At 38.7% G+C, this 27890-nt stretch overlaps 2 protein-coding genes and 1 long non-coding RNA gene across 7 annotated transcripts in view; 2 read left to right on the top strand and 1 right to left on the bottom strand.

The window, feature by feature from the left end:
* LOC114149750 (protein NLRC5-like) overlaps positions 1-27890 on the bottom strand; it is a 1536511-nt gene that overhangs the window by 1196983 nt on the left and 311638 nt on the right. The window lies entirely within an intron of this gene.
* The window catches only part of LOC114149825 (uncharacterized), a 461125-nt gene that overhangs the window by 181987 nt on the left and 251248 nt on the right, over positions 1-27890 (top strand). The window lies entirely within an intron of this gene.
* LOC114149758 (NLR family CARD domain-containing protein 3-like) overlaps positions 11675-27890 on the top strand; it is a 39227-nt gene continuing 23011 nt past the window's right edge. For 2 of the 5 annotated variants that reach the window (XM_028025828.1, XM_028025834.1), the window contains exons 1-7: positions 11675-11778; positions 11913-12032; positions 14861-14939; positions 15090-15318; positions 15481-17272; positions 17724-17897; positions 18080-18253. In XM_028025828.1, coding sequence (XP_027881629.1) covers positions 11690-11778; positions 11913-12032; positions 14861-14939; positions 15090-15318; positions 15481-17272; positions 17724-17897; positions 18080-18253 — 2657 coding nt within the window. In that variant the 5' untranslated portion in view covers positions 11675-11689. Of the gene's footprint in view, positions 11779-11912; positions 12033-14860; positions 14940-15089; positions 15319-15480; positions 17273-17723; positions 17898-18079; positions 18254-21455; positions 21512-21660; positions 22476-27890 lie in introns of those variants that run through there. The other 3 variants (XM_028025832.1, XM_028025833.1, XM_028025829.1) reach the window with 3 other exon arrangements.

The raw sequence follows: 27890 nt of genomic DNA on the forward strand, positions 1-27890 counted from the left end.
TTCTACTGTTTCTGTCTGATCTGCCTCTCTTTTCTATTTGTATGAGTAATATCAGGGTGGGGACTTTAAATATCAATGGTGGGAGGGATCCACTTAAAAAGATGGTTGTTTTGGAGATGATTAGGCAAAAGAAACTTGATGTTGTTTTTTTTACAAGAGACACATACAGACCATGACAATGAGGTGGAGTGGGGGCTGAGTTGGAAAGGGAAATATTTTTTGTCTCATGGCACAAGATTATCTGCTGGTGTAGCAGTTTTATTCTCACCAGCTTTGGACATTAATGTTATTTCTCATTCTGAGTTAGTTCCAGGAAGGGTCCTGGTGATTAGAGTGGAAATAAAAAAAAACCTTTTCTGTTTTATGAATGTTTATACACCAAATCAAGGGGATCAAAGGCTTAAAATTTTTAAAGTTATTCATAGTTTTCTGCAGCAGTCTAATCAAAATGAGTGTGTGGTGTTGGGGGGAGACTGGAACTGTACAACGAGTTTTTTAAATGATAGAACAGGGGAAGAACCTCATCCTCCATCGTCTTCTAGATTAATTGAGATGATGGTAGAGGTGGGTTTAGTTGATGCTTGGAGGACCAAACACCCCCAGGATATACGGCACACCTGGGTGAAAATGACGGACGGGATAGTGTGTGGGGCTCGTTTGGATCGCTTTTATATTTTAGATACGGATAGAAATAGATTGTTGAATTGTTTTATTTCTCCGGTTGGTTTTTCTGATCATCATCTAGTCTATCTAGATTTTCTTTGCTTGAGTAACATTAGATGTAAATCGCATTGGCATTTTAATACGAAATTACTTAAAGATAATCTCTTTTGTCAAAAGTTTAGTGACTTCTGGTATATTTGGAAAATGAGAAAGTTAGAATTTATGTCATTAACCGAGTGGTGGGAGGTTGGGAAGGCTCAGATAAGAGTTTTTTGTCAACAATATACAAGTTATTCTACATCAAAAATTAAAAAAGTGATTCAGAAATTAGAAAATGAGATAAAAGTGTTGGAAACCAATGTGTCTCATAATGCGGATAGTCAGCTGAGGGTTAAGAGGGATCAGTTAAGTTGTCAGTTAAATGAAAGGGCTAAAGGGGCTTTGATTCGATCACGGTTTATTTCAGTGACAGAGATGGATGCCCCTACATCTTCCTTCTTTAATTTGGAGAGGAGTTGCCTCCAACTTGCTGATGGAACGCTGACTGCTGATCCTTGTGCTATGAAAGAACACGCCATGGCTTTTTACGGTGACCTGTACAAGAAACAGACATGTGACGGAGGATCCATGGAAACTTTGTTGGATGGTCTCCCGCAACTTGCCGCTACGGATCGGGAAATTCTGGATGTTGGAGTCTCGATGGAGGAACTGACGGCTGCAGTCGGACAAATGGGTTCTGGAAAGAGTCCAGGAATAGATGGTTTACCTGCGGATTTTTATAAACATTTCTGGAGGTTGCTGGGGGAAGACTTGTGGGAGGTGCTACAAGAGTGCGTGTCAACGGGTTTTTTGCCGTCATCCTGTCGGAAAGCTGTTCTTTCCTTGATTCCAAAAAAAGGAGATTTGACTTTATTGAAGAACTGGAGGCCAGTCTGTGGACTACAAATTATTTTCTAAAGTGCTTTCCAACAGACTGAAAAATGTTCTTGAATTTATTATACATAAAGATCAATCATATTGTGTACCTGACAGATCAATTAAGGATAATCTTTTTCTTTTGAGAGACTTGTTTGATATTTGTAGAATATATGGAACTGATGTAGGAATTATTTCATTGGATCAGGAAAAAGCTTTTGATAGGGTAGATCATGTTTTTCTTTTTTCTACTTTAAGAGCGTTTGGTTTCGGTGAGGGTTTTTTGGAGGGGTTATTATACAATGAAGCAGCTTGTGTTGTTAAAGTGGTGGGTGGTTTAAGTCGTCCTGTGAAACTTCAACGGGGGATTAGACAAGGTTGTCCAATATCTGGTCAACTGTACTCTATTATAGTTTAACCTTTTTTGCATAGGCTTCGTTTTACTCTTAATGGTCTTGTTCTTCCAGGTTTGTCACATAGTTCAGGTTTAGTAGTCTCTGCTTATGCCGATGATATAAATATTTTTATTCGGGATCAGAATGATATTTTGAGTCTTCAGTGTTGTTTAGAGTTATATGAGAAAGCTTCTTCGGCTATAGTTAACTGGAAGAAGAGTTCTGCAGTTAAAGTTGGTTTATGGGAAAATAAAACTCTCCCTATATTGCCTGGGAATATGCACTGGGTGGATCAGGGTTTTAAGTTTTTGGGGGTTTTTTGGGGAACAGAGACTGCTTTGAATAAAAATTGGGAGGGTGTCATGGAGAGAGTGTGTGTCAGATTATCTAAATGGAAATGGCTGCTACCTCAGTTATCCTATAGGGGAAGCGTGTTGGTGGTCAATAACTTGGTTGCTTCGGCCCTTTGGCATAAATTGACTGTGTTGACACCGCCAGCCTCTCTTATACAAAGACTCCAAAGGACTATAGTGGATTTTTTCTGGTCCGGATGCCATTGGGTGAGGGCTGTGGCTTTGTATCTACCCGTGGAAGAAGGAGAATAAGGACTCATAGACATCGCATCACGGATTGCGGCCTTCAGGCTGCAAAGTTTGCAGAAGATGCTGTATGGAGTTAGAACGCCATGGCTGGATACGGCACGTCTTTTGCTACAGAAAGCAGGAAGATGGGGTACGATAAACATCTTTTCTTACTGAAGCAAGGATCTGTGGACTTGACTGGACTTACTCCTTTTTATCAATCAGTGATAAACGCGTGGAAGACTCTCACGTTTGAGAGAGAGACTCAAATATCACCTGGGATGTGGCTTTTTGAAGAGCCTTTGTTTGAAAACGTTTTTCTCTCGTCACAACTCCTCTCATCCGTTACGCTACAATCTAGGATGATAGAAGTGGGTTGTGTGAAGTTGGGACATTTATTGAAGCTGTCTGTGGACGTTTTAATGGAGAGGTTGAACATAAGGTCTACCAGACTTGTTTCAAAGTTGAAAGACGAGGCGTGTGCGTCCTTGCCAGAGTTTATTAGAGCGTTTGCTGTTAACGGTACTCTGTCTGACCAATGGGATGATGAATGTGAGTACAGTTTTTCCTTCCCTGATCGTCTCTCCTGCGGCAGATCAGTGGCAGAATGATACAAGTTTATTGTTGTCTATCCGAGACACCCCGTTGGGGCGTTTTGAAAATCTGGAAAAGAAGGCTTTGTATTGTACTTGTGTGAAGGTTCTGAATTTACGCTCTCTGGCGGGAGTGAAGGTGTCGAAGTGGACTGAGTTTTTTGACTCCGGCTCTACCACGGGAGGCTGTTGGTGGTCCCTGTACAAACCCCCTGTTGAAAAACGGGTGGGTGACCTAGAGTGGAGGATTGTGCATGGGGCCATAGCTACGAACAGGTATCTGGCACACCTTGATCCTGGCATTAGTGTTTCTTGTTGTTTTTGTTCTCAAGACGAAACATTGTTTCATTTATTTGTCGAGTGTGTGAGGTTGAAGTCTCTGTTTGATCTTTTAAGTCAGTTGTTTGATGGTTTTGGGGAATTGTTTTCAACTTGTATTTTTATTTATGGCCTGCTGTATTGTGTGAGAAAGACGTCCATTCACATTCTTTTGAATTTTCTTTCAGGAACTGCGAAATTGGCAATATGGCTATCAAGGAGGAACAAAAAGAACAGTCAGCAAACGGATGACGCATGTGTATTGTTTAAGAGATTGTTGGTTGCTCGGATTCTTGTAGAATTTGAGTTTTTTAAGTTAACAAAAGACATGGAGGGTTTTCTGTGCAAATGGGGTATTAAGGATGTGCTATGTACATTGGATGAAGAGTTTTTAGTTTTTCCTTTTCTGTTGAGTTGATAATTTCCTTTTGATTTGCTTGTGTTTTTTTTATTGTGGTTTTGACATTAGGAATGTAAAATAAAGGAATTTTAAACCTCTGTGTCTCTCTCTCTCTGTCTCTTTCTCTCTCTCTCTCTCTGTGTCTCTTTTTTATTACAATAGTTATTCGTGATTTTTATCGTATCTTCAATCGTTGGTGTGATGTCTCCATGTTTATCATGGTTGGCACATATACAGAACCGTCTCCCTGGCAAGGAGGGGTTGCAAGATAAGTTTTCCTACCTCACACAGTGATGTTGTTGCAGGGTTGAGTTGGTGTATGCCGGTAGGTTTTTCGTATCTTGTGTATATGTGTTTGTTTTTTTTTGTTTTTTATTTTTTTTATTGTTTTTGTTTTGATTTTCTTTTTTTTTTTCCTTTTCTTACATCTTCCAGGATAGTTTTATGTTGTATCTTTTAACCTTGGAGGGAAATGATGATTAATATTAAATATTACATATTTACTTATAATCAAAAGGGGGGAAATGATGTGGGAAAATTACAGTTAGGTTACACCTGCTAGTTGTATTGCTATATGTTTATTCTAAGTTCTGTATATTCCCACCAAGTTAAAGCTGTTTGGGCTACATACACAAGGTTGGACGTTATTTTTCCCAGCTGCATGGGAACCAGTCTGATTCCCATGCTTTGGATCCCTTATCCCTTTGTACAAAAGTCATGTGTTTCTCTGTCAGGCAGAGCTTTCCGTTTCAGACTTGCTTCATTATGGACTTCAAAGGGCCAGACTAATCCCATGTGTATCAGTGCTTTGGTTGAAATTTTCCGTAAGCTTCATTTTAAACTGCTGCACTAATCCCATGTGTAACAATGGTTGGATAAAATCAGTTATAAAAAGCCCAAAACACAAGTAGTTCTATAGGCCAGCTCAGTCCTCCTCTGTAGTAACTGACAGTTCCACCATGTTGTAGTTCTGACATTCAGTCATTGTAGTTCTAAAGAGCAGCTCAGCTGTCATGTGAGTGAGACAGAGAGGGAGAGACAGAATTCTAACTGTTTGAAGCAGTTCGTTTTTCTGATCAAAGCAGGCTGAACATATCTTTCTCTAAATGCTGTCAATAGCATGTGGGATATCATTAGAATGTTGTCTGTAATTGAATTACTCCACTCAGTATATTAAACATGGCTAATAAGTAAGAAAATAGCTAATAGCTTATTTAAGGTAAAAGGCTAATGCTAATGAACTGCCTTGCTGTGCAAGGCAGTTCCCTAACCTGAGAGAATAATATAATGCATGCTAATATTATTGCACCGCCTATGGCAATTTCAAAATTGTTTTGGGCTAAAAAATTCTCTTCATTTCTCACTCTAAAGGAGCGGCAGTTGGTGTCAGTTATGCTCTGCGTTTCGGCAGTTGGAAATTTTTCTCGTTTTTTGCTTTTTACGTCGCCATCGTAAGTCCAATTCCCAATAAAAGTAATAGCTCCCTTCTCGGCATCGAGCCGCACGTTTTGATACCACTTTTGTGGGGGTGCACGCAGCGGTACGAGCCGCATTAACGGTGATGGAAGAAAAATAAAGATATAAAGAGACGTTCTATTGGGTGTAGAATAATAGGTGCCTGCCATGCAATGCATAAGGAGAGCAGTACTGACTTGCGAAGCAAGTCAGTACTGCTCTCCTTATGCATTGCTATGGGCAGGCCCCAACTAGGAAATTCCTGAAGAAATTTAACCGGGTCCTGCCAAAGTGTGCCCGTCGGTTTGGACCCAGCGTTCTGATGCTAGAAATTATCATCAATGCTAAAGAACGCTGCAATCATATGAGGAGATTCACAAGAATGTTTACTAACATTCACTTGCACCATTCAGTATGATAAAGTAAGTGTATCAGCTAAAATTAGCAAAAATGCTAATGTTAGCATGATTGCTGTCTGTAGCATGTGGGACATCACTAGGATGTTTTCTATAATTGACTTAGTCCATTCAGTATACTAAACATGGCTAATAAGTCAAAGAAATAGCTAATAGCTTATTTAAGCTAAAATGCTAATGAGCATTTTTTGAGAGAAAAAGATAATGCAGAATAATATTATTGCACCGCCTGTGGCAGTGCACTAACCTCAGGGGCATATTGAGGCTTTTATTTGGAAATTTCTGTTAAGCTTAATTTCAAAGGTCCAAACTAATCCCATGTCTAATAGTCATTGGGTTAAATCAGTTATATAATGCTCAAAAGAGCAATTATCTAATGTAAAATTTCTCAAGGCTTTTATTTTGAAATTTTTGTTAAGCTTTATTTCCCAGGTGCAAACTAATCCCATGTATAACAGTGATTGGATAAAATCCGTTATATAATGCTCAAAAGAGCAATAATCTCATGTAAAAATTGGCAAGAATTTTATTTTGAAATTTTTGTTAAACTTCATTTCAAAAGGCCAAACTAATCCCATGTGTATCAGTGCTTTGGATAAAAAAGTCACATAAAGCCAAAAAGAGCAATTACATGATGTAAAAATATTCAAGGCTTTTATTTTGAAATTTTCAGTATGCTTCATTTTAATTTTCCAAACTAATCCCATGTGTAATGGTGACTGAGCAAAATCAGTTAAATACAGCCCATAGCAGCAATTAGTTGTAAAGGCCAGTTCAGTCCTGATCTGTTTCAACTGAGTCTTCCACTATAGTTAGAACTACAGTGATGCGTATTTGTAGTCCTAACCAGCAGCCAATGGCCTCCTGAGTTCCGTTGCTATGGTAAATAATTCTCTCTGCCAACTGTCAGCTGTGAGTGAGACATGCAGGTGGAAACAATTCTCTGTTTGAGCCAGCCAGTTTGAACTAAAAAAGCATTCGGAACATCTCCTTCCCGTTCGGGAACCGTAATACATATTCGAAAAGCGTTTGAAGCGTATGAGAGGGCTGTTTGTCGTCTCCGATAGTCCCGCAATTCATATCTCTACGTCACTCACAGTATTAACAGCGATAAGAGAAAGACATGGTGTGGCCAGATCTGAAATTTTTGAGAAATATATGAAAATACATGGGAGAGAGACTGAGAGAGCGACAGAAAATCCTGTCGCATGACTTTGCTCTGAAGCACCGTGACAGAAAACCGTAAGCCCTAGAGAAATTTCGAAAACATTTTACCGGAGCAGGCATGCGTATCAATGTCAGGACCGAGTTTGATACCAATCGTGCGATATTTGTGGGCATGAGGGCGATTTCAAAATTATTTTGGGCTCAAAAATTCTCTTCATTTCTCACTCTAGCGGAGCGGCAGTTGGTGTCAGTTATGCTCTGCATTTTGGCAGTTGGAAATTTGGCTCGTTTTTCGCTTACAATCTGATACATTATATTGTGCATTATTTCATAACAGAAGCCATTAGCTATTTCCATTAAGTAATTCCCAAAGAAAGAATTTAAAGAGTTTCAGAAGCTTTGAGTTTGATTGTTTTGTTTTTTAAGTAAAGAGGAAGGAATGGAATCTAAAGCTGCTAAAATGTTGCATTATTTTCTTAAATGTGTTATATGTCATTATGAAAAGTTATTTATACAAATAAATCCCTTATTATTCTACAAAGTAAAGAAAATACTTAAAAACCATTTAAACTGTTTTATTAATCTTTAATATGTAAATACTAACTATATAATTTCATGCTCAGTTATTATATAAACATCCATTCATTCTATCAAACATGGCAGGTTTTTTCTTTCTTCCTAAACTCTGTGAAACTCAAAGGGAGCGTTGCTATGGAAACTGAAGGCGGGAACAAATCCAGTAGGTGGGAGGAGCTAGGAGGGGTCAGTCTCAGACAGTTCAAAGGTCGACTGTAGGCAGTCCTACTTCCTCCTTACACTGTTAGAATTAACAGAGCAAAATATAATTTTGGTTGTCAAAGTATAAAAATAAAAATTTCCATCCTGAAGACAAACTAAGATCTCAGATCATCTCATGCAATTTTCCTTTAGAAACTTAAGTTGCTTCATCAAACTCTAACTAATTTTAGTTTAGTAAACAATATTTATCAAACACTAAACACACAAACATCCAACATGAAACAGACAAACAGTCAGAATTTGGAATCAGTTAAATTTTCATCACAGTCAATAATTTCCAGTCAGTCCTCATTTTGTCTATTTTATCAAATTCTAATTATCAAATTTACTGAAGCTTCAAGATTCTCTAATTTTCCTCCTTTTAACATATTTTAATGTTTGAATTGAACTCTAATCTACAGGATCCTGTTTTAAGTTATGTGTTCACAGTCAAACAAGAAATCTCAATATAATTTAGGATCACAGCAACAAATTGATCAAGTTTCTGCTGAAGCTTCACTAATTTTAGGTTTTGTTATAACAAATATTTCCAGGAAAACAAAAAGTCTTTTTAACCTCTTAGTTCAAATGTATCACAGTTTTATTTTATAAGAATTTCCTTCTATTGAATTTCAATACAACAAATATTATATGGTATACCAACATGTTCTAAACACTGCAGTATTAATGATCTCTAATTCTTAACCCTGAAAGATGTTTTGTTTATTCCCATACTAATATCTAACTACAGCTTAGATCTTCAAAAAGGAGAACAAAATAAATCTCAACCATCTGAGTGTCAGAAGTTTTCAAAACATTTAGAATCCAGGAGAAACTTTGACTTTATTCCTATTCAACATTAAATTTACTGTCTTTGTCTAAAACTATTCAGTTTTTTATTTATTGATTTTAAAACATTTATTTCAAACCATTTTTTGTTTAGAATGTTCTCTATCTGTTTTACTTGCTATAATTCAATGGCATAATTTTGTTAGTTCATTGCAGAACTAAAGTGATTGCAGTTTCCCTTCACAGTTTCTCAATCTATGGTTCATGGACCCTTAGAGGGTCATTAGTGTTGGTCCTTCTGTTCAGGACTTAGAATTAACAGGAACAATTGAAAGAGTTTCTCTATTTATTGAGCATAAAAACTCTATTGAAGTCATTCTTTTCTCTCTAAAGAATTTCTAAATATGAACAGGGTTAGTAAGCCAGCAGTCTTCGTCGTAGTGTGTGTGTGTGTGTGTGTGTGTGTGTGTGTGTGTAACTCATCTTAAATGTCTCCTTTCTCTTCTCTCTCTCCCTCCTGCTGTCGGCGTCGCTGCAGTGAAATCCTCCCCGTCTCTCTCCTCCGGCTCCCTGTCAGTCCAACTGGTTCTGGTCTTGGATCTCTGGCTGGTCCAGATCGTCCCTCAGTCAATGTCCATGTTGTCCACAGATGAAACAAGCATCACCAGTTCAGAGTGGTGTCTTCTCCTCTCACAGCTTTGAATCATGTTTATCTTTTCTTTCTCTACGCTGATACTGGACAGCAGACCAGCGGAGGTTGTTAAAGCTCAGTCACACACAGTTTCAGTCCAAATGTCCAACAGGAGACCTGACAGTCGTCCCCTGAATGGAAATGTTTCATCAGTTCTCTGGTGTCAAAAATAAAAATCAGGATCAACAGACACTTCAGTGGCTGGAGGTGATGAAGGTTTTCTTCATCTTCCTGTTCTTCTTGATCCACTGGATCCACTGGATCTACTTTCATCAGCTGGTGGTGTGAGAGGGACATCATCTGGTCCATGGGAGGACAGGGTTGAGGAGTTGAGGTCAGAGGTCAGATGCACCGCAGCAAGGCTCATATAGAGGAAAAAAAGAAGCAAATAGAAATCAATTTGGTTTATTTTGTTTTAGTCACTTATTATTCATCCTTTTAAGGAATAAAATCATTTGCTTATTCAAACACACAAAAACATAAAACATATTAAGGCCTGTAATTTATTGACAAAAGATTTATGTTCAGTAATAGAAGCATTTCCATTTGTTTATCATTTTTCTGTCTTTCTCTTCGTTCTCTCTCTTTCATCCAAACTTTCCTCGTGTTTCTCCAGATGAACTAAACTCTTTGTTTCTGATTTCTTTGCCTCAGTTCACTTCCTCTGCTTCTAATTCTCTTTCTCTTCCTTTCAGAACGATCAGCTTCAATGAACCACCTGCAAGAAAAATGACACTTTTTATACATTCATTCACACCATGCAGACTTTTTTCAGACTATTTCATTACTATATAGTGAAACAATTCACCCTGAGGAGGAGAAAAGACCCTGGAACCACTCAGGCCAAATCTTCTGAATAGGTGGGATTTCCTCTTTAGGCTGCAAACGTCTTCACAGAATCAAACCAATCAGCTTTGTGGTCGCTCTGCCTCTTAATCCTCTAAGAGGGTCTTTATTTCTGATAAACGTCTTTAGGATTCTCTAAAGGTTTGGTACCCTGAATTTAAAAACCAAAACTCTAGTAAATACCTGCCTTATTCTCCGATAAGGACTTTAACTAGGACTCATCCTAGAACCTGTGGTTCCATCAAAACTCTATCAAGGTTTTTTCTTCAGCTTTCCAAGAAAACCTGCTTGATCTGACTCTGACTTTAAATTCAGGTTGATGATTGAAATGAAATCAGGGTTTCAACCTGGATCAGCAGAACCTCCTCAGCTGATCCTGGTTTTAAACAGAGACTGTCCTCACTCTGCTCACCACACTAACATAATGATCAATGATTATATAGGAGCTTTAGGAATAATCTGCATTAGAACAATGTGTGGTTTTAGCTGCAGTACTGTGGTGATGTTAAGAATTATAGTTTAGTTTAATTTTTCTGATTATTTTCTGCTTGTAATTATATTCTGACCAGTTACAGCAGCAGGAAGCAACCAGCTGTTCTTTTCTCTGGGCTCATTTCTCCTCATGACTCCATCATGAAACATTTTCATCAGAACTTCTCTCCTGTCTCATGAAGATTTATCAACCTGCCTCTGATTTCACTGCAGACCTTCTACTTCCTGGTTCTGCTGCTCTGAAAGAAGAAACTACAAACCAGGTGAGCTGTCATATAATCGCTTATGCAACATTTATAACACTTTGACTTTGAACTCATGTTGTTCAGGTCGGATAAAAGTCCAGTTCTGTTGTGTATCTGTACAGGTGTGGCATTAGTCTGGTTCTCCTACGGTTCTGTTGGGCCTCAGTCTGTTGTTCAGATGTTCTTCTTCAACTATTTGGACAGTTTGAACAAACTGTAAGTCTGTTTTGTTTTCTACTTGAAGTTTATCTACAGAAACTTTTCTACCTGTTTCAGTTCTATGACATTTAGATAAAATGTTCCCTTTTAAATTCAGCTCAAAGTTTCATCTCTGCTGTTTGAAAGCTAATCTACAGGATTATTAAATTATTGATGAATTGGAAGAAAAACATGATGAACACTTTGATGTTTCTTTATTTTATTCTGTAAACAAAATCATTCATCATTTTATTTCCAGGAATCAAACTCCAGTCTCAACCATTAATGTCAAACAAAAGAGTTTCGTTTCTGCTTTGTTTCAAATCGAAATATTATTCTTAAAATGTCTTTGATTCAGTCAGATTATTAAACAGTTGAACTTTGATAGAGCAGATAATCCACTTGTTCATGTCACACTTGTTGTAGAGATTATTAATTAACTAACTAAAATACTTCCTGTTCAGGTTGAATCAGTGAATGTAAATGTTGCTCCATGTCTCCATCTAGTGGACTGATAGTAGAAGTGCAGCAGCTGATGGCAGCTTCCTCTGCCTCTCTGCTGTCTGACTGCATTCACCTGACACTGATATGAAGCAGAGAAGAAGAGCCAATCAGAGGAGGAGCAGCTGATCTTTTTCCAGCTCTAATGATGTAAAGGATGATCAGAGTTGATGTGCAGATGAATGATGTGTGTTTCCTCTGCAGGTGAAGGTAGAAAGTGTGTGTGAGCTGATGTGAATTCAGCAGCATGGATCAGTGTGAGAACAGAGAGGAGGGAGTCCCTCCCTCTAAAACCACTCTGTGTGGGGAAGATGAGAGCCAGAGCAAAGGTCAGAGGTGAGGTCACCATCTCTAACTGTCCACAGCCCTTTTCACACAGCGTTCACTATATCAGGCCAGAACAGACGTGGTGATGAAGCTGCTGCTGCTCCTCTTTGCTGATTAAGTTTTAATCATCATGTTTCTGTCAGGATCCATCAGAGACTCAAACCAGAACCAGAACCAGAACCCAGCTGTGTGTCCTTTAAGAGTGACAGGTCAAAGGATGAGATCATTCACTTTAAATCTCCTGGATCTCCACCATCAGAGAGGTGAGCTGTTTCTAACTGCTGTAACTGTTCAGTTTATATCTGTTATTATGACCATCCAATATTAATTTAACACACAAACACAAAAGGCAGAAGTGAGTTTAATTTCTAGATTGATATTTGGATTGTTCTCTAAATCTAAATGTAATTTATTTTCCAGACAGAGTAATGCTGAAAGAAAAAGGCTTTTATGAATTAATTTTATGATTAAAGTTTCATCTCTGTGGTTCAAACATCATCCAACATAGTGGATTATTAACCATTTCCACAGTTAAGATAAAAAATATCTCATGTGGATATCTTTCAGAACCAGATGATCTCTAACTGACACCATACATAAGCAACTGGGTCATTCTCTGAATTTGGTGCATTTTGTGTCTCACAGGTTTATCTCAAATATTTTCACATAATTCAACCAACATTTTTAAAGAAAAATCAAGTAATGGAAATATCCATCTGTCTTGGTAATATAACATACAAATATATATTAAAAATTATGTTTTGAAAGATTTGATGGGTTGTTGAAGCGTAGAGATCAGCCAAATGAGCCTGTCCCCACTGACCAATGTTAATTTTTCACTGAATATAAAACAAATGAAACTAACCAGTAACTGCAACTTATTTGTACCATTTTAAACATTTTTAGGTATACTTTAATCTAAATAAAAGAAATATGAGAAAAATATATGAATTATTTATAAAATATCACTTTTTAATCATGTCCCTCCAGTTTTGTTTAACCCTGTAACAGCAGACCAATCCCTCCTTTTTATAAATAATGGTTCAGTCCAATTTCCTCAGCATCCTGGAAGTGACATCACTTAAGTTTTTTCCTGCTCACACTGTAAAGAGATTTAAGTGTTAATATAGTTTCTTACCGATATTTGATTATTTTTTATCCAAACATCGTCATTGTCAAGCTCAACCTTTCAACACCTTTAAGCACCTAAATGATAATTATTGTTGTTTGGGAAAAAGTAAAGAATGGTCTTTGAAACATATTAATTCTTGTTTTCATCATATCATATGTTGCTCCATAACCCAGCTAATGTGGACTTATGGCAACTTTTAGTAAAAATCTTCAACCCCGTTACAGTCTGGTCAACTGTTACAATGGGTTCAACTGTTACTTGATACATTATTATGATTTTTTTTATAATAACAGCAAATATTATACTAATATTTGTTGGACTGTATGCAAAGTTTAAAGAATGATTCAGAAACATAAAAAGCCTGATTTAATGTTTATTTTAAAGTATATTTTTATGATTTATGAGAAGCGCTTTTACATCAAGTTGCCAAATTCTACTTATCAGTCTAATTATTATGATTCAGAATCAAATAAGATATACATTAAAATCAAGGGACAGGTCATCTAAAAGGAACTGGAAGAATTAGTTTAATTATGTTAGAGTTTTACTCATAGAGGAATGAAATTGTCCCATTATGGGGTTGAATTTAAAGCAACCTAAGTAACAAAGAAATTCTTAATACTGTTTGGGATTTCATGAATAAGGTGGGGAGACATATTTTCCTGGAGGTTTAAAGAGTCCTTCAATAGATGCAATGATCAAAAACACAATTATTGTGGTATATTTTTAAGTAATCTGAGACGCCAAAATGTACCAAATTCAGAGAATCACCCAATTACTGCTGATGAATTACGGGGACAAAAATGACCCAAATAATGAACTCACTTTTCAATCAAGACACAGAAACTATCATGTTGACATGACCTTTGACCCACAAATATTTATCTGCATTTTCTTCTGTTTAGCATCAACTTAATTTTTCCAAATGAAACAGACTCATTTATTTAATCAAATATTAATATTGACACAGAAACACAAAGGCAGTAGTAAATTTCTGATAGGTTTTTTCTCGACCTACATAAAAGAGAACCACAAACAACGTTTATTAGTTTTCAACCAAGCTTTTGCAAAAGAGGGAAGACACAGAAAACTGCTTCTTCTAGCCGCTCATCGTGCGTTCCTACACTCTGCTGCAGCGCTTGGTTTTTATTAACACAGGGAAGGAGTGAATGGGATGTGGGAGAGTGATCTTAACAGAAAAGGGCTATTCTGATAACAAGGAAGGAGGAACACAGAAAACTACATTCTACACACAGGCAGTTTCACAAGTAAGGAGTATTTCAGTAGAAAGGGAAACAGCTGCAGAAAACATGTTCAAGGTTAAGGGAAAAATCAAGTTTTGTCTTTCACACAGTTTAACAAATTCCTCCTCTCTGGGGTGAGAACACTAAACCTTTAAATGAAAAACAATTTAGTAAAACTACTAGTGTAAGAATGATAACAAAACATTATTGTACCAATTTAATTTCTAGGTTTATATTTGGATTAGTCTCTAAGTCTGATTAAACACAGATTAATGCTGAAAGAAAAAGAGGACCCCACATGGACACACACCCACATATCTCAAACCTTCTCCATGTTCACATCACCTCAGATCTAGTCATCAGAACCTGATGGATGTCCCACACTGTCCTGAAGACCTGTGTGGACAGAGCCTTCACTTCCACTGTCCCCAAGCTCTGGGAAACTGTCTCCACCAGCATTAGATCTGCTGACACTGTGGACTGTTAGAAGTCCACAATCAGAACCAACTTTTTGAAATGTCTACTGGGTGTTTCTCGTGTTACTGGTCTCCAATGTTGTAGTTAATCTTCCTCCTAACTTCTTTGTATTATTTTTATGTGATGCTCTGTTTTTCTGCTTTATGGAATTTTAATGTCAAACTCTTGGTGTTTCCATCTGTGAATACTGCTGGATGAATATTTCCTGACTTCCTAATTGTTCCTGGTTCCTCCACAGAGTGGACGAGCAGAGCTCAGAGGTTCCCAGTGGTCCGTCTGCCCAGCAGCAACAAACACAGCTGGACTCCATATTTATGGTCTGTACATGAACAAGAACTACTTTTCCATGAGTTCTGTTCAAAGTCACCTTCACACTGCTCTTTGTACATCAGAGGAGTGTCAGTCTGTCCAACATCCATCTGGTGTTTGGCTCCATGATGTTTCCTTCATCTATTTTTCTGTTCCAGCTGTTGGAGGACAATATTGTCACTTTTGTGAAGAAAGAACTGAAAAAGATCCAGAAAGTTCTGAGTCCAAATGACCCAGAACATTCAGAGAGTCAGAGAGATGATGATGATGTGTTGGAAGGTGATGATGAAAAGCAGAGGAGGAGCAACAGAGAGGCAGTGATGAAGATCACACTGAACTTCCTGAGGAGGATGAAGCAGGAGGAGCTGGCTGACCGTCTGGAGAGCAGTAAGAGGATTTCTACAAAGATTTAACCTGATGGATAAATCAGACATTTACTGAAATTTGAAGAGATGGAATCACATTTATGAAAAACATCTTCAGAAGTGATGCATTCAAATTCAGCAATGATTTTTTTCATATCTGATTTTTGTTATTGTGTTAATTTAGGATATTTTGCTCCAGTTTGTCAACGTCAACTTAAATCTGGTCTGAAGAAGAAGTTCCAGTCTGTGTTTGAGGGGATTGCTAAAGCAGGAAGTCCAACCCTTCTGAACCAGATCTACACAGAGCTCTACATCACAGAGGGAGGGACTGGAGAGGTCAATGATGAACATGAGGTCAGACAGATTGAAACAGCATCCAGGAAACCACACAGACCAGAAACAACAATCAGACAAGAAGACATCTTTAAAGTCCCACCTGGAAGAGATCAACCAATCAGAACAGTGATGACAAAGGGAGTGGCTGGCATTGGGAAAACAGTCTTCACACAAAAGTTCACTCTGGACTGGGCTGAAGACAAAGCCCACCAGAACATCCAGTTCATATTTCCATTCACGTTCAGAGAGCTGAATGTGCTGAAAGAGAAAAAGTTCAGCTTGGTGAAACTTGTTCATTATTTCTTTAGTGAAACCAAAGAAATCTGCAGCTTTGAACACTTCCAGGTTCTGTTCATCTTTGATGGTCTGGATGAGAGTCGACTTCCTCTGGACTTCCACAACAAGGAGATCCTGACTGATGCTACAGAGTCCACCTCAGTGGACGTTCTGCTGACAAACCTCATCAGGGGGAAACTGCTTCCCTCTGCTCTCCTCTGGATAACCACACGACCTGCAGCAGCCAGTCAGATCCCTCCTCAGTGTGTTGGCATGGTAACAGAGGTCAGAGGGTTCAATGACCCACAGAAGGAGGAGTACTTCAGGAAGAGATTCAGAGATAAGGATCAGGCCAACAGGATCATCTCCCACATAAAGACATCACGAAGCCTCCACATCATGTGCCACATCCCAGTCTTCTGCTGGATCACTGCTACAGTTCTGGAGGATGTGTTGGAGACCAGAGAGGGAGGAGAGCTGCCCAGCACCCTGACTGAGATGTACATCCACTTCCTCATGGTTCAGACCAAAGTGAAGAATCTCAAGTATGATGGAGGAGCTGAAACAGATCCACACTGGAGTCCAGAGAGCAGGAAGATGATTGAGTCTCTGGGAAAACTGGCTTTTGATCAGCTGCAGAAAGGAAACCTGATCTTCTATGAATCAGACCTGACAGAGTGTGGCATCGATATCAGAGCAGCCTCAGTGTACTCAGGAGTGTTCACACAGATCTTTAAAGAGGAGAGAGGTCTGTACCAGGACAAGGTGTTCTGCTTCGTCCATCTGAGTGTTCAGGAGTTTCTGGCTGCTCTTCATGTTCATCTGACCTTCATCAACTCTGGTTCTGACGTGATGAATGAAACACAAAGATCTAAGAAATCTTCATTATTTAATAAATCTAAACTAAAATCTCTCCATCAGAGAGCTGTTGACCAGGCCTTACAGAGTCCAAATGGACACCTGGACTTGTTCCTCCGCTTCCTCCTGGGACTTTCACTGCAGACCAATCAGAGACTCCTACAAGGTCTGCTGACAAAGACAGGAAGTAGCTCACAGACCAATCAAAAAACAGTTCAGTACATCAAGGAGAAGATCAATGAGAATGTGTCTGCAGAGAAAAGCATCAATCTGTTCCACTGTCTGAATGAACTGAATGATCGTTCTCTAGTGGAGGAGATCCAACAGTCTCTGAGTTCAGGAAGTCTCTCCACAGATGAACTGTCTCCTGCTCAGTGGTCAGCTCTGGGTTTCATCTTAGTGTCATCAGGAAAAGATCTGGATGTGTTTGACTTGAAGAAATACTCTGCTTCAGAGGAGGCTCTTCTGAGGCTGCTGCCAGTGGTTAAAGCCTCCAACAAAGCTTTGTAAGGTCACAGATTGTTACTGTATTTATTTTGATAGAAATCTGCTAATTATGAGATAAACATAAAATCATGTTTCAGTTTATATATTAGTGCATTTTCTTTTCACAGTGTCCCAATGTGGGTGGACACGCAAAAGAGAAACAGACTTTCTTTAGCAGCTTTAAAGAATGTTGAAAATGAAAGCAGCAAAGTTCATCTTTGTTAAAATTGAAATTGGATTAAATTTGTTATTTGTGTAAGTTTATAATTATCTTTCCAATCACCTTGTTTCCTGTAATTCTGTCCTTTACGGTTGGATTCCCAACTATAAAATGAATCAGTTCACACCAAACACATAAGCATGTGTAAAATAAGATAGTACCTTCCTTGTCTAAGAGAAACATTGTTGATTGGAAAAAAATTTTATTTTGAAGAATTGTTTAATATCAGATTTTTCTCTCTGTCTCCTCAGACTGAGTGGCTGTAACCTCTCAGAGAGAAGCTGTGAAGCTCTGTCCTCAGTTCTCAGCTCCCAGTCCTCCAGTCTCAGAGAACTGGACCTGAGTAACAACAACCTGCAGGATTCAGGAGTGAAGCTTCTCTCTGCTGGACTGAAGAGTCCAAACTGCAACCTGGAAACTCTCAGGTAACTCTGGGCACTTGACAAATTGCTGCATCTTAGGTGCAAAAAGAAGCACAAGTACAGATCCCAGCAGTTGCTTGGCTTTCTTATTTATTCCACATGTTACAAATCCATCCATCCATCCATCCATTCATCCATTCATTCATTCATTCATTCATTCATTCATTCATTCATTGTGTCTGCAGCTTAACAGGCTGTTTGGTCTCAGAGGAAGGCTGTGCTTCTCTGGCCTCAGCTCTGACCTCCAACCCCTCCCATCTGAAAGAGTTGGACCTGAGCTACAATCATCCAGGAGACTCAGGAGTGAAGCTGCTGTCGGCTGGACTGAAGGATCCACACTGGAGACTGGAAGCTCTCAGGTATGGAGGAACCTGCTGCAGGAGCAGAGAAGGTCTGATAGAGGAGGAAGAGGGAGAAATGTCTTTAGTCAGTCTGCTGGGAAACATTTAATTTGAAACTATTCATGAGGCAAAGAAAGAAAGTGAGAATTTTAACAGTTTCATCCATTTAGTAGTTTGATCTCCACCAGGGGGCGACATCTGGAAAATGATCCAAAGAATGAAAGGAATCAGGAGAGAATGGAAATCCCTTGTTTTCCAGAGGAAATGAAGAATTGCAGTGAATGATGGTGAAAAAGTAGAATTGTGCTCTGTTGACTGTGGTAGAAATGAAAAAACAATAATAAGACATTTTAGACAGATCCAAGAAAAGACTAATGTGTTTAGGTTTTCAGTAGTTGGGAAAGCTTTTGGGATTGTTCAATAAAGTTTGGGAAAAATTCCCAACGTCTTGGAAAAAGGCAGAGACCCTTCATGTTGGAAAACCAGGGAAATATCCATCCAACCAATCAGATTCCAGATCCACAGCTGTGACGTCACATTTAGGATAAATAATGGAATCGTAATAAGAGAAAGAAAAACATTTTATTGATAAAGTAGAGGGATGATATCAGCCCATCAGATGGTTTAGAAGAGGGAGAGGAAGCATCATGGGACTGCAGAGGTCCTTCACCTGATCCTGGTTGTTGGGACAAGAACTTTGTTACTGAACTTAAGGACATTTTTCATGTTTCTGTACGTAAGTAGATTTAATGGTGGGAACTTTTACTCCACTACATTTTACAGTATCTGTACTTTCTACTTCACTACATTTCTATAAATCGTTGCGTTACAAGTTACATCCAAGTCGCTTTGCGCTTTTTGATTTGTTGGTTAGTTTGAAAGTAATCAATGATTCTGGTGCCGCCTTTGCCTCCCTGATATCATGAACTGCTAGCTTTCAAAAATTCACCATCAAATCTGAAAAACATATCGAGGAAAGTTAAGCTGCTAAACGCTGTCTGAGTTTTGGGTGTGAAACTGATTTAGGTTAGAGAAGTTTTATGTAATCTTACCAGCTTCTAGTTTAAATCGACTGCAATAAATAAAACAATTAAATAGTTGTAAGCAGCTGAACTGGCAGTAACATTGATTACTGCGGTCGGGGCGCATGGAGCGCAGCGTCTCCTGCCATGAATGTCCCAGTAACGTTAAACTCCTCCACATCCTGGTTACTAAATTAATGTGAATAATCTCCATCTCATATTTACATTTACAGTCATATTCAATAAATTAGAATATTGGTTCCCATGAGGCTCGTTTGTCAGGTTTTAAAACAACTTCAGCAGATATTAAACATATTTTTCATGCTTTCTTACTTTTACTCAAGTAAAAATGTTAATGTGGTTCTTTTACTAGAGAACATTTTTGTCTGTTTATTTGTACTTTTACTTCAGTACATTGTTTGAGTTCTTTCTCCACCTCTGGTGAACAGCCAGTAGGTGGCGCTAGAGTCAGGAGGAGGCAGCCTGGAGAAAAGGCTGTTCCTCCCTGATCTGTTTCCAAGCAGTCAGAGTGTAGAAGTTGAGAGCTGGAGAAGTTTCCTCCTGTTGCTGCAGCAGCAGAGATGTTCTGCTTCATGGACTAAATCAGGTTGGAAAGAGAAGAGATCTTTACTGAGCTGCTGGATAAAAGCTTCTGAAACATTTCAACTCTTTCTGGAAACTAATGAGACATAAAAACAATGGATGTTTTTACCATCCAGACCTTTAGAACCAGTTCAGGTCAATAATTCAGTTGTTTCTGTGGAAGATGAACAGATTTGATGTGAAATGATGAAATTCTTCATTTCTATCTGATGTTCCAGCAGATCTGTAGAAAATGGAGCTGCAGCTCTCAGATATTTCAGTCGTCATGTTTTCTATCAATGAATCCACTGATTAAAGCAGGAATCTCATCTCCATGTTCTCCTCCAGAGGTTCCCAAGGTTTGTTCCTGGAAGCTGCTGCTGGTTCCTCCAATCCAGGCTCCGCCCCCTTTAGAGGAAATCTGTCCATATATGGCGCAAAGAGTCACCTTGATGCTGCAAAGCTTTGTTCAGGGATGAGATGTCAGGATGTTAGTGTCAGTCTGTTCCAGGCTTTAGTTGTTCTCCTCATGAGGAGCTGAAGTCTCTGACAGGAACGTAGAGCTGAACAGGAGAAGAACTTGAAGCTTCTTCTTGGCCTCTGATTGCAACAGCAGGACAATCCAACATTTTAGTCTGACTTCATCTGGAAATATTTCTTTGACCCTGAATCAGTTTGAAGGCAGGCCAGCTCCTCATCAGAGCTGAGATCTTCTCTGTCCTCCATGCTGGAAATGTACAAGTCCAGCAGCTCCTGATCAGTGACATCAGAGCGTGACATCATCAGTAAAATGATGATGTCATTTCCCTCTCAGAGCAGCTTGGAAATCTGAGAGGAAAGATGCAAACAAAGACTCTCTGGACTGTTGGATCTGCTGGTTCTGGTTCCAGATGCTCCTTGGACACTTTCACAAGCCATTACTGCAGCTGCTGGATTCAGGATGCTGCTTCTTCTTCTTGGTCTCATTGTAAATGTGTGCAGCAGCGCCACCTGGTGGTGTTGGTTGGTAGAGGAAGTGCTGAAAGGTTGGAGGTGTTTGTCAGAGGTGTGTGATGATGGAAGCCTCTCCCTGGTTTGTGAGTCTGAGCTCAGAGAGCAAATCTTTGATTCTTGTTGAACTCTTTGTTGAATGTGATGCAGCTTCTCCTTTTTAATGTTTGTATTTCTGGATATTACAGTGAGGCCACAGCAGGTTTTCAGCAGCAGGGCTGTTTAGTGTTTCATTCCTTCATCTGTGTGTGGGAGTGTGGATGGAACAGGTATCCAGGTGTTGTGTCAGAGTTTAGATTGATTGTATTTTAATGCTGATTATTAAATCAGGTTGAGCTTCCAGAAATGTTTCCTTAGTTTCCTGATGTCCTTTTAGGCTTCAGTGAGTTTCTTCAGGTTGTTACTGAGGGATTTCCTTTCTCCTCTCTGTTGGAGCTTTTCCTGTGTTTGGAGAAATGAGTTGTGCTGCAGCAGCACCAACTGTCCTTCCTACATCCACTGCAGTTTGCAATCCAAATGTTGGACTGTTCCTGTCTCAGTGGAGGACAATGTGTGTCTGAGAGACATGTAATGTCCATGTTTGCTGCTGAAAGAGACTGATGGTCTGACCCCCCTCCTCCTTTCAGGGTGGAGCCTGCTGGAGTCCCATTCTTGACACCAGGTCCATGGAGACTGAAAAGATGTAAGTGTGTTTTTCATCTGATTCATGACAACAAAGCAGCTCACATTCAACCATCTTCAAACTGTCACATCACTCATTCAGGAGTCATCATCAAAGTGTCAATAAATGATCAATAACTGCAGCTGGATTGTGTTTGTTCTCTCCATCAGATTCCTGTCAACTCACCATCGACACAAACACAGTGAACAGAAACATCAAACTGTCTGAAGACAACAGGAAGGTGACACGTGTGGAGGAGCTTCAGTCATATCCTGATCATATAGACAGATTTGATTACTGGGATCAGCTGCTGTGTAGAACTGGTCTGACTGGTCGCTGTTACTGGGAGGTCGAGTGGAGAGGAGATGTTGATATGTCAGTGAGTTACAGAAGAATCAGGAGGAAAGGATACAGTGACGACTGTTTGTTTGGATATAATGATCATTCCTGGAGTCTGAGATGCTCTGATGTTGATGGTTACTCTGTCTGGCACAATAAGATAAAAACTCGTCTCTCCTCCTCCTCTGTCTCTAACAGAGTAGCAGTGTATGTGGACTGTCCTGCTGGCATTCTGTCCTTCTACAGAGTTTCCTCTGACTCACTGATCCTCCTCCACACCTTCAACACCACATTCACTGAACCTCTGATTCCTGGATTTGGGTTCTGGTGGTCCAGGTCTGGTTCCTCAGTGTTTCTGTGCTGAGTTGAGTCTAAAGAGTCTAAAGATTTTCCTCCTGTCAGAGAAACTCTCTCACTGTTGAACAGATAGTTCAGTCTCTACAATCTATTTCTTGGTGAAACAATTGTGATTGAATCCTTGGAAACTTTTTCTTCTTCCAGTCCTTTAAAGATGGAAGCTGGGATTATTCCAGGATTATTCCAGGATCCTCATGTTTTCCTGTTGGTTTCCAGTCAAAGCTTCACACTGAATATCAAGATGTTGTTTCTCTTATTTTTTCCTTTCATTCATCAGATTTCATTGAAATGTTGATCAGTTTTTCTCAATCACTGATCATTTTCTGTTTCTATCGGCTCCTATTTTTCTAAACATGTCAGATTTGAATATTAAATCTTCCTTTTGTAAATTTGCTGCAGTTTTTCTTCATGTGTTTTAAATAAAAACATTTTTCTTCTGCATTTGGTTCATTTGCTGCTCATTCTGTTCTTTTCCTGTTCAAATTTAAATATTTGCATTAAAAAGATTTTTTCATCAACTCTGCCTTCCAGAAAGTCCTAATTTAAAGTAAAACATTCCCATCCCATGAAGGTCAGAGGTCAATGCTTTGAAGCCTAAAGTGGGAAAATCTTCATATTTTCTGTTTCATTCAGAACTTCTACCTGAAACTCAGAACCTGCAGAACATTTTTCTCTTTGGAGGAAAAATCCCAGGAACTGGAAGATCAGAGCAGAATGAAAACTGGAGATCAGTGTTGGACAGAAAAGGTCTGATCGCTGCATCTCTGCTATATTTTACATTTAAATCTGATAACAAAAAGTAAACCTGTTTTTAGTGAATAAACCAACATGGATATGACCCGCCACAGCGCCAACGTGGGCCACACCTGATTCAACCCAAACCGGAAAATAAAGGATTTAACTGGAAAAAGCAAAACCCAGTAAAATCAGCAGCTGGTTGTGATTAAAATGCAGTTTGTTGCAGAGGTTCAAACTTCCTGATGGTGACCTCTCCTCCGTCCCTCACCTTGTCTGGCCGGTTTTAATCCTCACTGCAGTGTTAGACTGGAGCTCATCTCTCAGATTAACCAGATTAACACTGAGCTGCAACAGGAACCAAACGTCTCTCCTCCAACTTATTTCACTGATTAATAACAAGGTTGGATAAAAACATTGAGCTGAGCTTCTCATTCCTTAAAGAGTCATGAAGAAAGACTCACCCTGGAACTGCAGAAAAGAAGTTAGAAAGTTTAAAAATAGATGGAAAAACTTTGTAAATATATTCTAACAAGTGATTTAATTATCTGTTTTTGTATCTTTTAATGTATAAAACTGTATAAAAAAGGTGTAAATGGTTAAAAATGTTCAGAATGAGCCAATTTTTAACCTGATTAATCATCACAATAATTCTTTGTTGGACCATCGCTACGCGGTACTGAGGAGGAAACTTTAAAAAAGTTTTAATGTAGCTTTCTCTATGTCCTAACATGAGATAATCTGAGAGAACAAATGGAGTTCCTCTGCTTCCTCCCTGTGTTCTGCTGAATTACTCTACTGGGTCAGAAACAAGCCATCAGAACCAGAACAATTAGCCATGAGCCTGCAAGTATTGGACATGTTTTTGTCTAAATGAGGTGATTTTATGGCTCCATTTTGCCAGATCACATAGTAGCATTTCTACCTAAAGCCAAACATTAACAGCCAATCCATGTGATCGGTATCTGTGATCGGCAGTGATCGGACCTCATGGTGATCAGAACCGGCAGGAAAAACCCTGATGGGAGCGTCTCTACCCAGGAGTAATATGATGGTTTAGAAGTTCATTGAAATCTTTTCCGTTTTGAAAGAAGCTCACATTTGGGGAACTTGTGAATGATTACATTATTTATCATACTTGGTTCTGCTTAAAATAATTCAATTCAACTGAATTATTCTATTGTCATTATTGTTCTTACATTTGGGAGATTGAACATTTCTGTTTTTATTAAGTTTTTAAAATAAAACTTTAAAAAGTTCAGAAAATAAAATCAATCTACTGAACATTCTGATTTTATGAGGATCTGTTTGAAATGTTTGTTACAAAGTTGATTACTGCATTAATTTTGATGTGAATTAAATTGGTGTGTTTAATTTGTGTTTTTTGTAATGTACTGTTACTGGATGTAATACTATTTTTATTTTTTAAAGGATTTTGACCCGTTTACTGGCCGACATTTATTCTATAAATCATTTGGTGACCAATTAAAAAGTAAATGTATTGAACTAAAAATGGAATATCTAATTTCTGGAGCAGAAATATTAATCACTAATACAGTTTCCTCAAGTGACTGGAGTTTATTTATTTTTAACACAGTTTGATGAAATGGTGAAGAAAAATATAAGACAATTATAAATGGAACTGGTTCATTTTTGGGGGAAAACTGTCATAATTGTCAGAAAAATACAAAGAAAATTAAAAACTTTATTTTTAAACACTTTAAGTAAAATAAAACTTATAAAAAATGTTTAATAAATGATGGAAAATACTTTATTTTAAGATAAATCACGGTCGCACCACATGACATTTTTTAAGACCACAGCCGAATCATATTGATAAAAAACCTCTGAAAACGTCTCATTTTAATTTTTAATTATAATTTCTGTGTGCACAACATTTGAAATGTTCTAATAATTGCAATGGATAAACATATTTTGAAATGTTTAATTTCCCCTGATGGAAATCCTGATACGTCAACGACCCTGAAACAGACGTTCCTCCAAAATCTCAGTGATTTCCTTTTCTTTCAGTCTTGCATCCACATCAGCAGAAAGAGGTTTTGAAAGCACTGAAATATCATCAGTAGCAATAATTTCAGCATTTAAAAGCTCAAATCTGACTTCATCTAGTTGAGTATCAAGTCCTTGAATGGGAGGTTTTAGACTCCTGGGTAGTTTGAGCAGTGAATGTAACAAACAGCCATTGATAGAAAAAGCTGCTGTTCCTGTAAATGAAGTCAACATGACAGTTTGATTTGATATGTCAGCCTCCTCTCCATCAGTAGAAGAGGCTACTGATGGATCTGATGATCCAGAGCAGTGCTTGCTTCAGAGTCAATACATTTAATCAGGTGGGATTTTCCACTTCCTGCTCCACCGTTGACATAGAAGTAAAATGGATGAGGGTTCAAAGCACAGAAACACTGAATACACCAGTCTCTTACTGCATAGAACACACAGGCCTGGTTCTGGTTCTGGTTCTGATCAGTTGTGCGTAACACAGCTGGATCAATTGAAGGCTGTTCCCTGATGACTCTGACTTCTGTTCCAGCATCAGACTGATGACTGTAGTCGGGGGCAATATCCTGTTCTTTGTCCTCATCAGAATATCTCTCAGATTCTCATCACACTGTAATCTTACAGCTTCAGATTCAGGAGCAAGAATCCAACATTCATCAATCACATTGTCTCTGTTTTGTTCTCCTTCTTCCACTGCACTCTGAATCTCCTCACAAAAGTTTCTCATATTTGTCTGTCTGTCTTAATGCTTTTCACAGACTCAATGTCCTCAGAACAAGGAAGTTGTATGCAGCCAGAATAGTAGAAGAACTGATAGGTTTGGGACCATCATAATGTTGAAATAATAATAGTGCTGACTGAATACCAAAATGAATTAGCGGCATTTTAATGCTGGCTGAAAAAAAGAGCCAAACAGGCAAGAAGGTGAAATCAGTGACAAACAGGTTCTCCACAGCAGAGAGATGGATTACGGCACTCTTCCTCCTCCTCCTCCTCCTCCTCCTCCTCCTCCTCCTCCTCCTCCTCCTCCTCCTCCTCTTCCTCCTCCTCCTCCTCCTCCTCCTCCTCCTCTTCCTCCTCCTCCTCCTCCTCCTCTTCGCCGCGCCCCATCCTCATCCTCCACCACCTCAACTGAGTTCTGATGGGTCGGTTCAGATGGTCTCTGAAGATCAGACACCAGAACAGAGGCGGATCAGAACCAAAGCCAGCAGCTCTGCTGAAGCTCAGGAGAACTCTGAGTCCAGATGTGGACCCTGGTCTCCTCCAGAACCTCCTCTGTTCTGCTGTGGAGGAACTGTGTGGCTTCAGTTCTGCAGCAGGACCTTCTCAGCTGCAGCAGAAGAAGAAAGGACTTCCTGTGTTCAGGTTGGATAGAAACCTGGATATTTTTCTAGCTTGTGGCTCTGCTTCAAGCGTAGATGTTCTCCAGGGTTCTGATCTGGATCTAGTGGACTGTAGAGCTCATCAGGTTTCCTCTCATCCACTTTGAGATCTTCAGCCTTTAGATTCAACCTGAAGCTTCTTCTGACGGAGCTGCAGCTAATATTTAGCATGATGTTTATTATTCTAGCCTCAGTGTTCTGTTCTTCATGTGACTCCACTGAATCCAACTCTGATGTCGTCCACTTCAGAAGTGATGAAGATCCATTTTTCTTTCACTTCCTGCTCATTTCTTTCCAAAGCTCCCATTTTTTCCAGGAGGATCTTCAATGTTCTCCAGCTCTCTTTAGATGATGAAGGAACTCAGACTGACTCCACCCGGCTGGTGCTCCAGGTGAACAGAAACAAACAAACCCTAAAGTCGTCCCTGCAGACCAGCTTTAGATTTGGATCAACTGAACATCAAGCTTCAGTAACGTCTCAGTTAAAGCTTGTTTTCCAGATCTGAGGTCAGAAAGTTCTGGTTTCCATCATGTCCCAGTTCTTAGTTCTGCTTTTTTCTGCTTCTTTTTCTCCACTGTCCACCTAACAGAGACAAGAGGATTAAAATGCTTCATAGAAACGTTCTCAGATCTCAGATCCTCATTGAACCTGATGTCTGTAGTTTTAGTCAGAAGCTCTCCCAGATGTTCCAGATGAAAAGATCTGAGCATCTGGTTTGGTTGATCCAGAAGGTTCTGGACTCATCCAGAAACCCAGAACAACTGGACTCCAGTCACACCTTAAACAGAACATTCTGCTTCTAAATCCAGACTGGACCGCTTGATTTCTTTGGACCTGAATCATAAAGTGCTGTGAAAAGTATTTGCTCCTTTACAGATTTCTTCTGTTTTGCCTTTTTGTCCACCTGAAATGTTTCAGATCATCAAACTGATTTTAACATTTGATGAAGAAAAACTGATTAAATACAATAAACAGTTTTCAAATGATGATTTTATTCATTAAAGGAAAAAAGCTGAAAACCAACAAACACAAAACCAAGAAAAAACACAAAGCTGGAAAAACAAGACAAGAATAGAAATAATTAAACAAAGTTTAAATTACTGTCAATGGCAAGAATACAAAGTTTAAACTGAACAAAGTTTAGATAGAAAAACAAACATATAAAACTTTCACTCTGTTCTACATAAATCATCATCAAAATCAAAGCAGCAAAATATTTCCTGTATATTTTTCTAAAACATCTTCAAGGATTTCCAGCTAAGTTTGTAGACAAACTCACAAAAAACATCATAAAAATTATTTTATTTGTTTAGCAAATATTTTAAAGAGAGAAAAACACTTTTATCTCCTCACTAAATTATTGCAAACTAGAAATCCCTCTAAATTACCTACAATTGTTTTTAATATTCATCCTAAATAAATCATTTTCTATTAGTTTATAGTTTGTTTCTTTCATTTCTAACAATGTTTCTTTACACCATGAAAGGAGTTTATTATAGACTTTGTAAATAATCAATGTTGTTCTGATCTCTACTAAATCATAACATCTTAAAGTATGCACTTTCAT

Source organism: Xiphophorus couchianus, chromosome 8 (genome assembly GCF_001444195.1).
Source record: "Xiphophorus couchianus chromosome 8, X_couchianus-1.0, whole genome shotgun sequence".
NCBI lineage: Eukaryota > Metazoa > Chordata > Actinopteri > Cyprinodontiformes > Poeciliidae > Xiphophorus > Xiphophorus couchianus.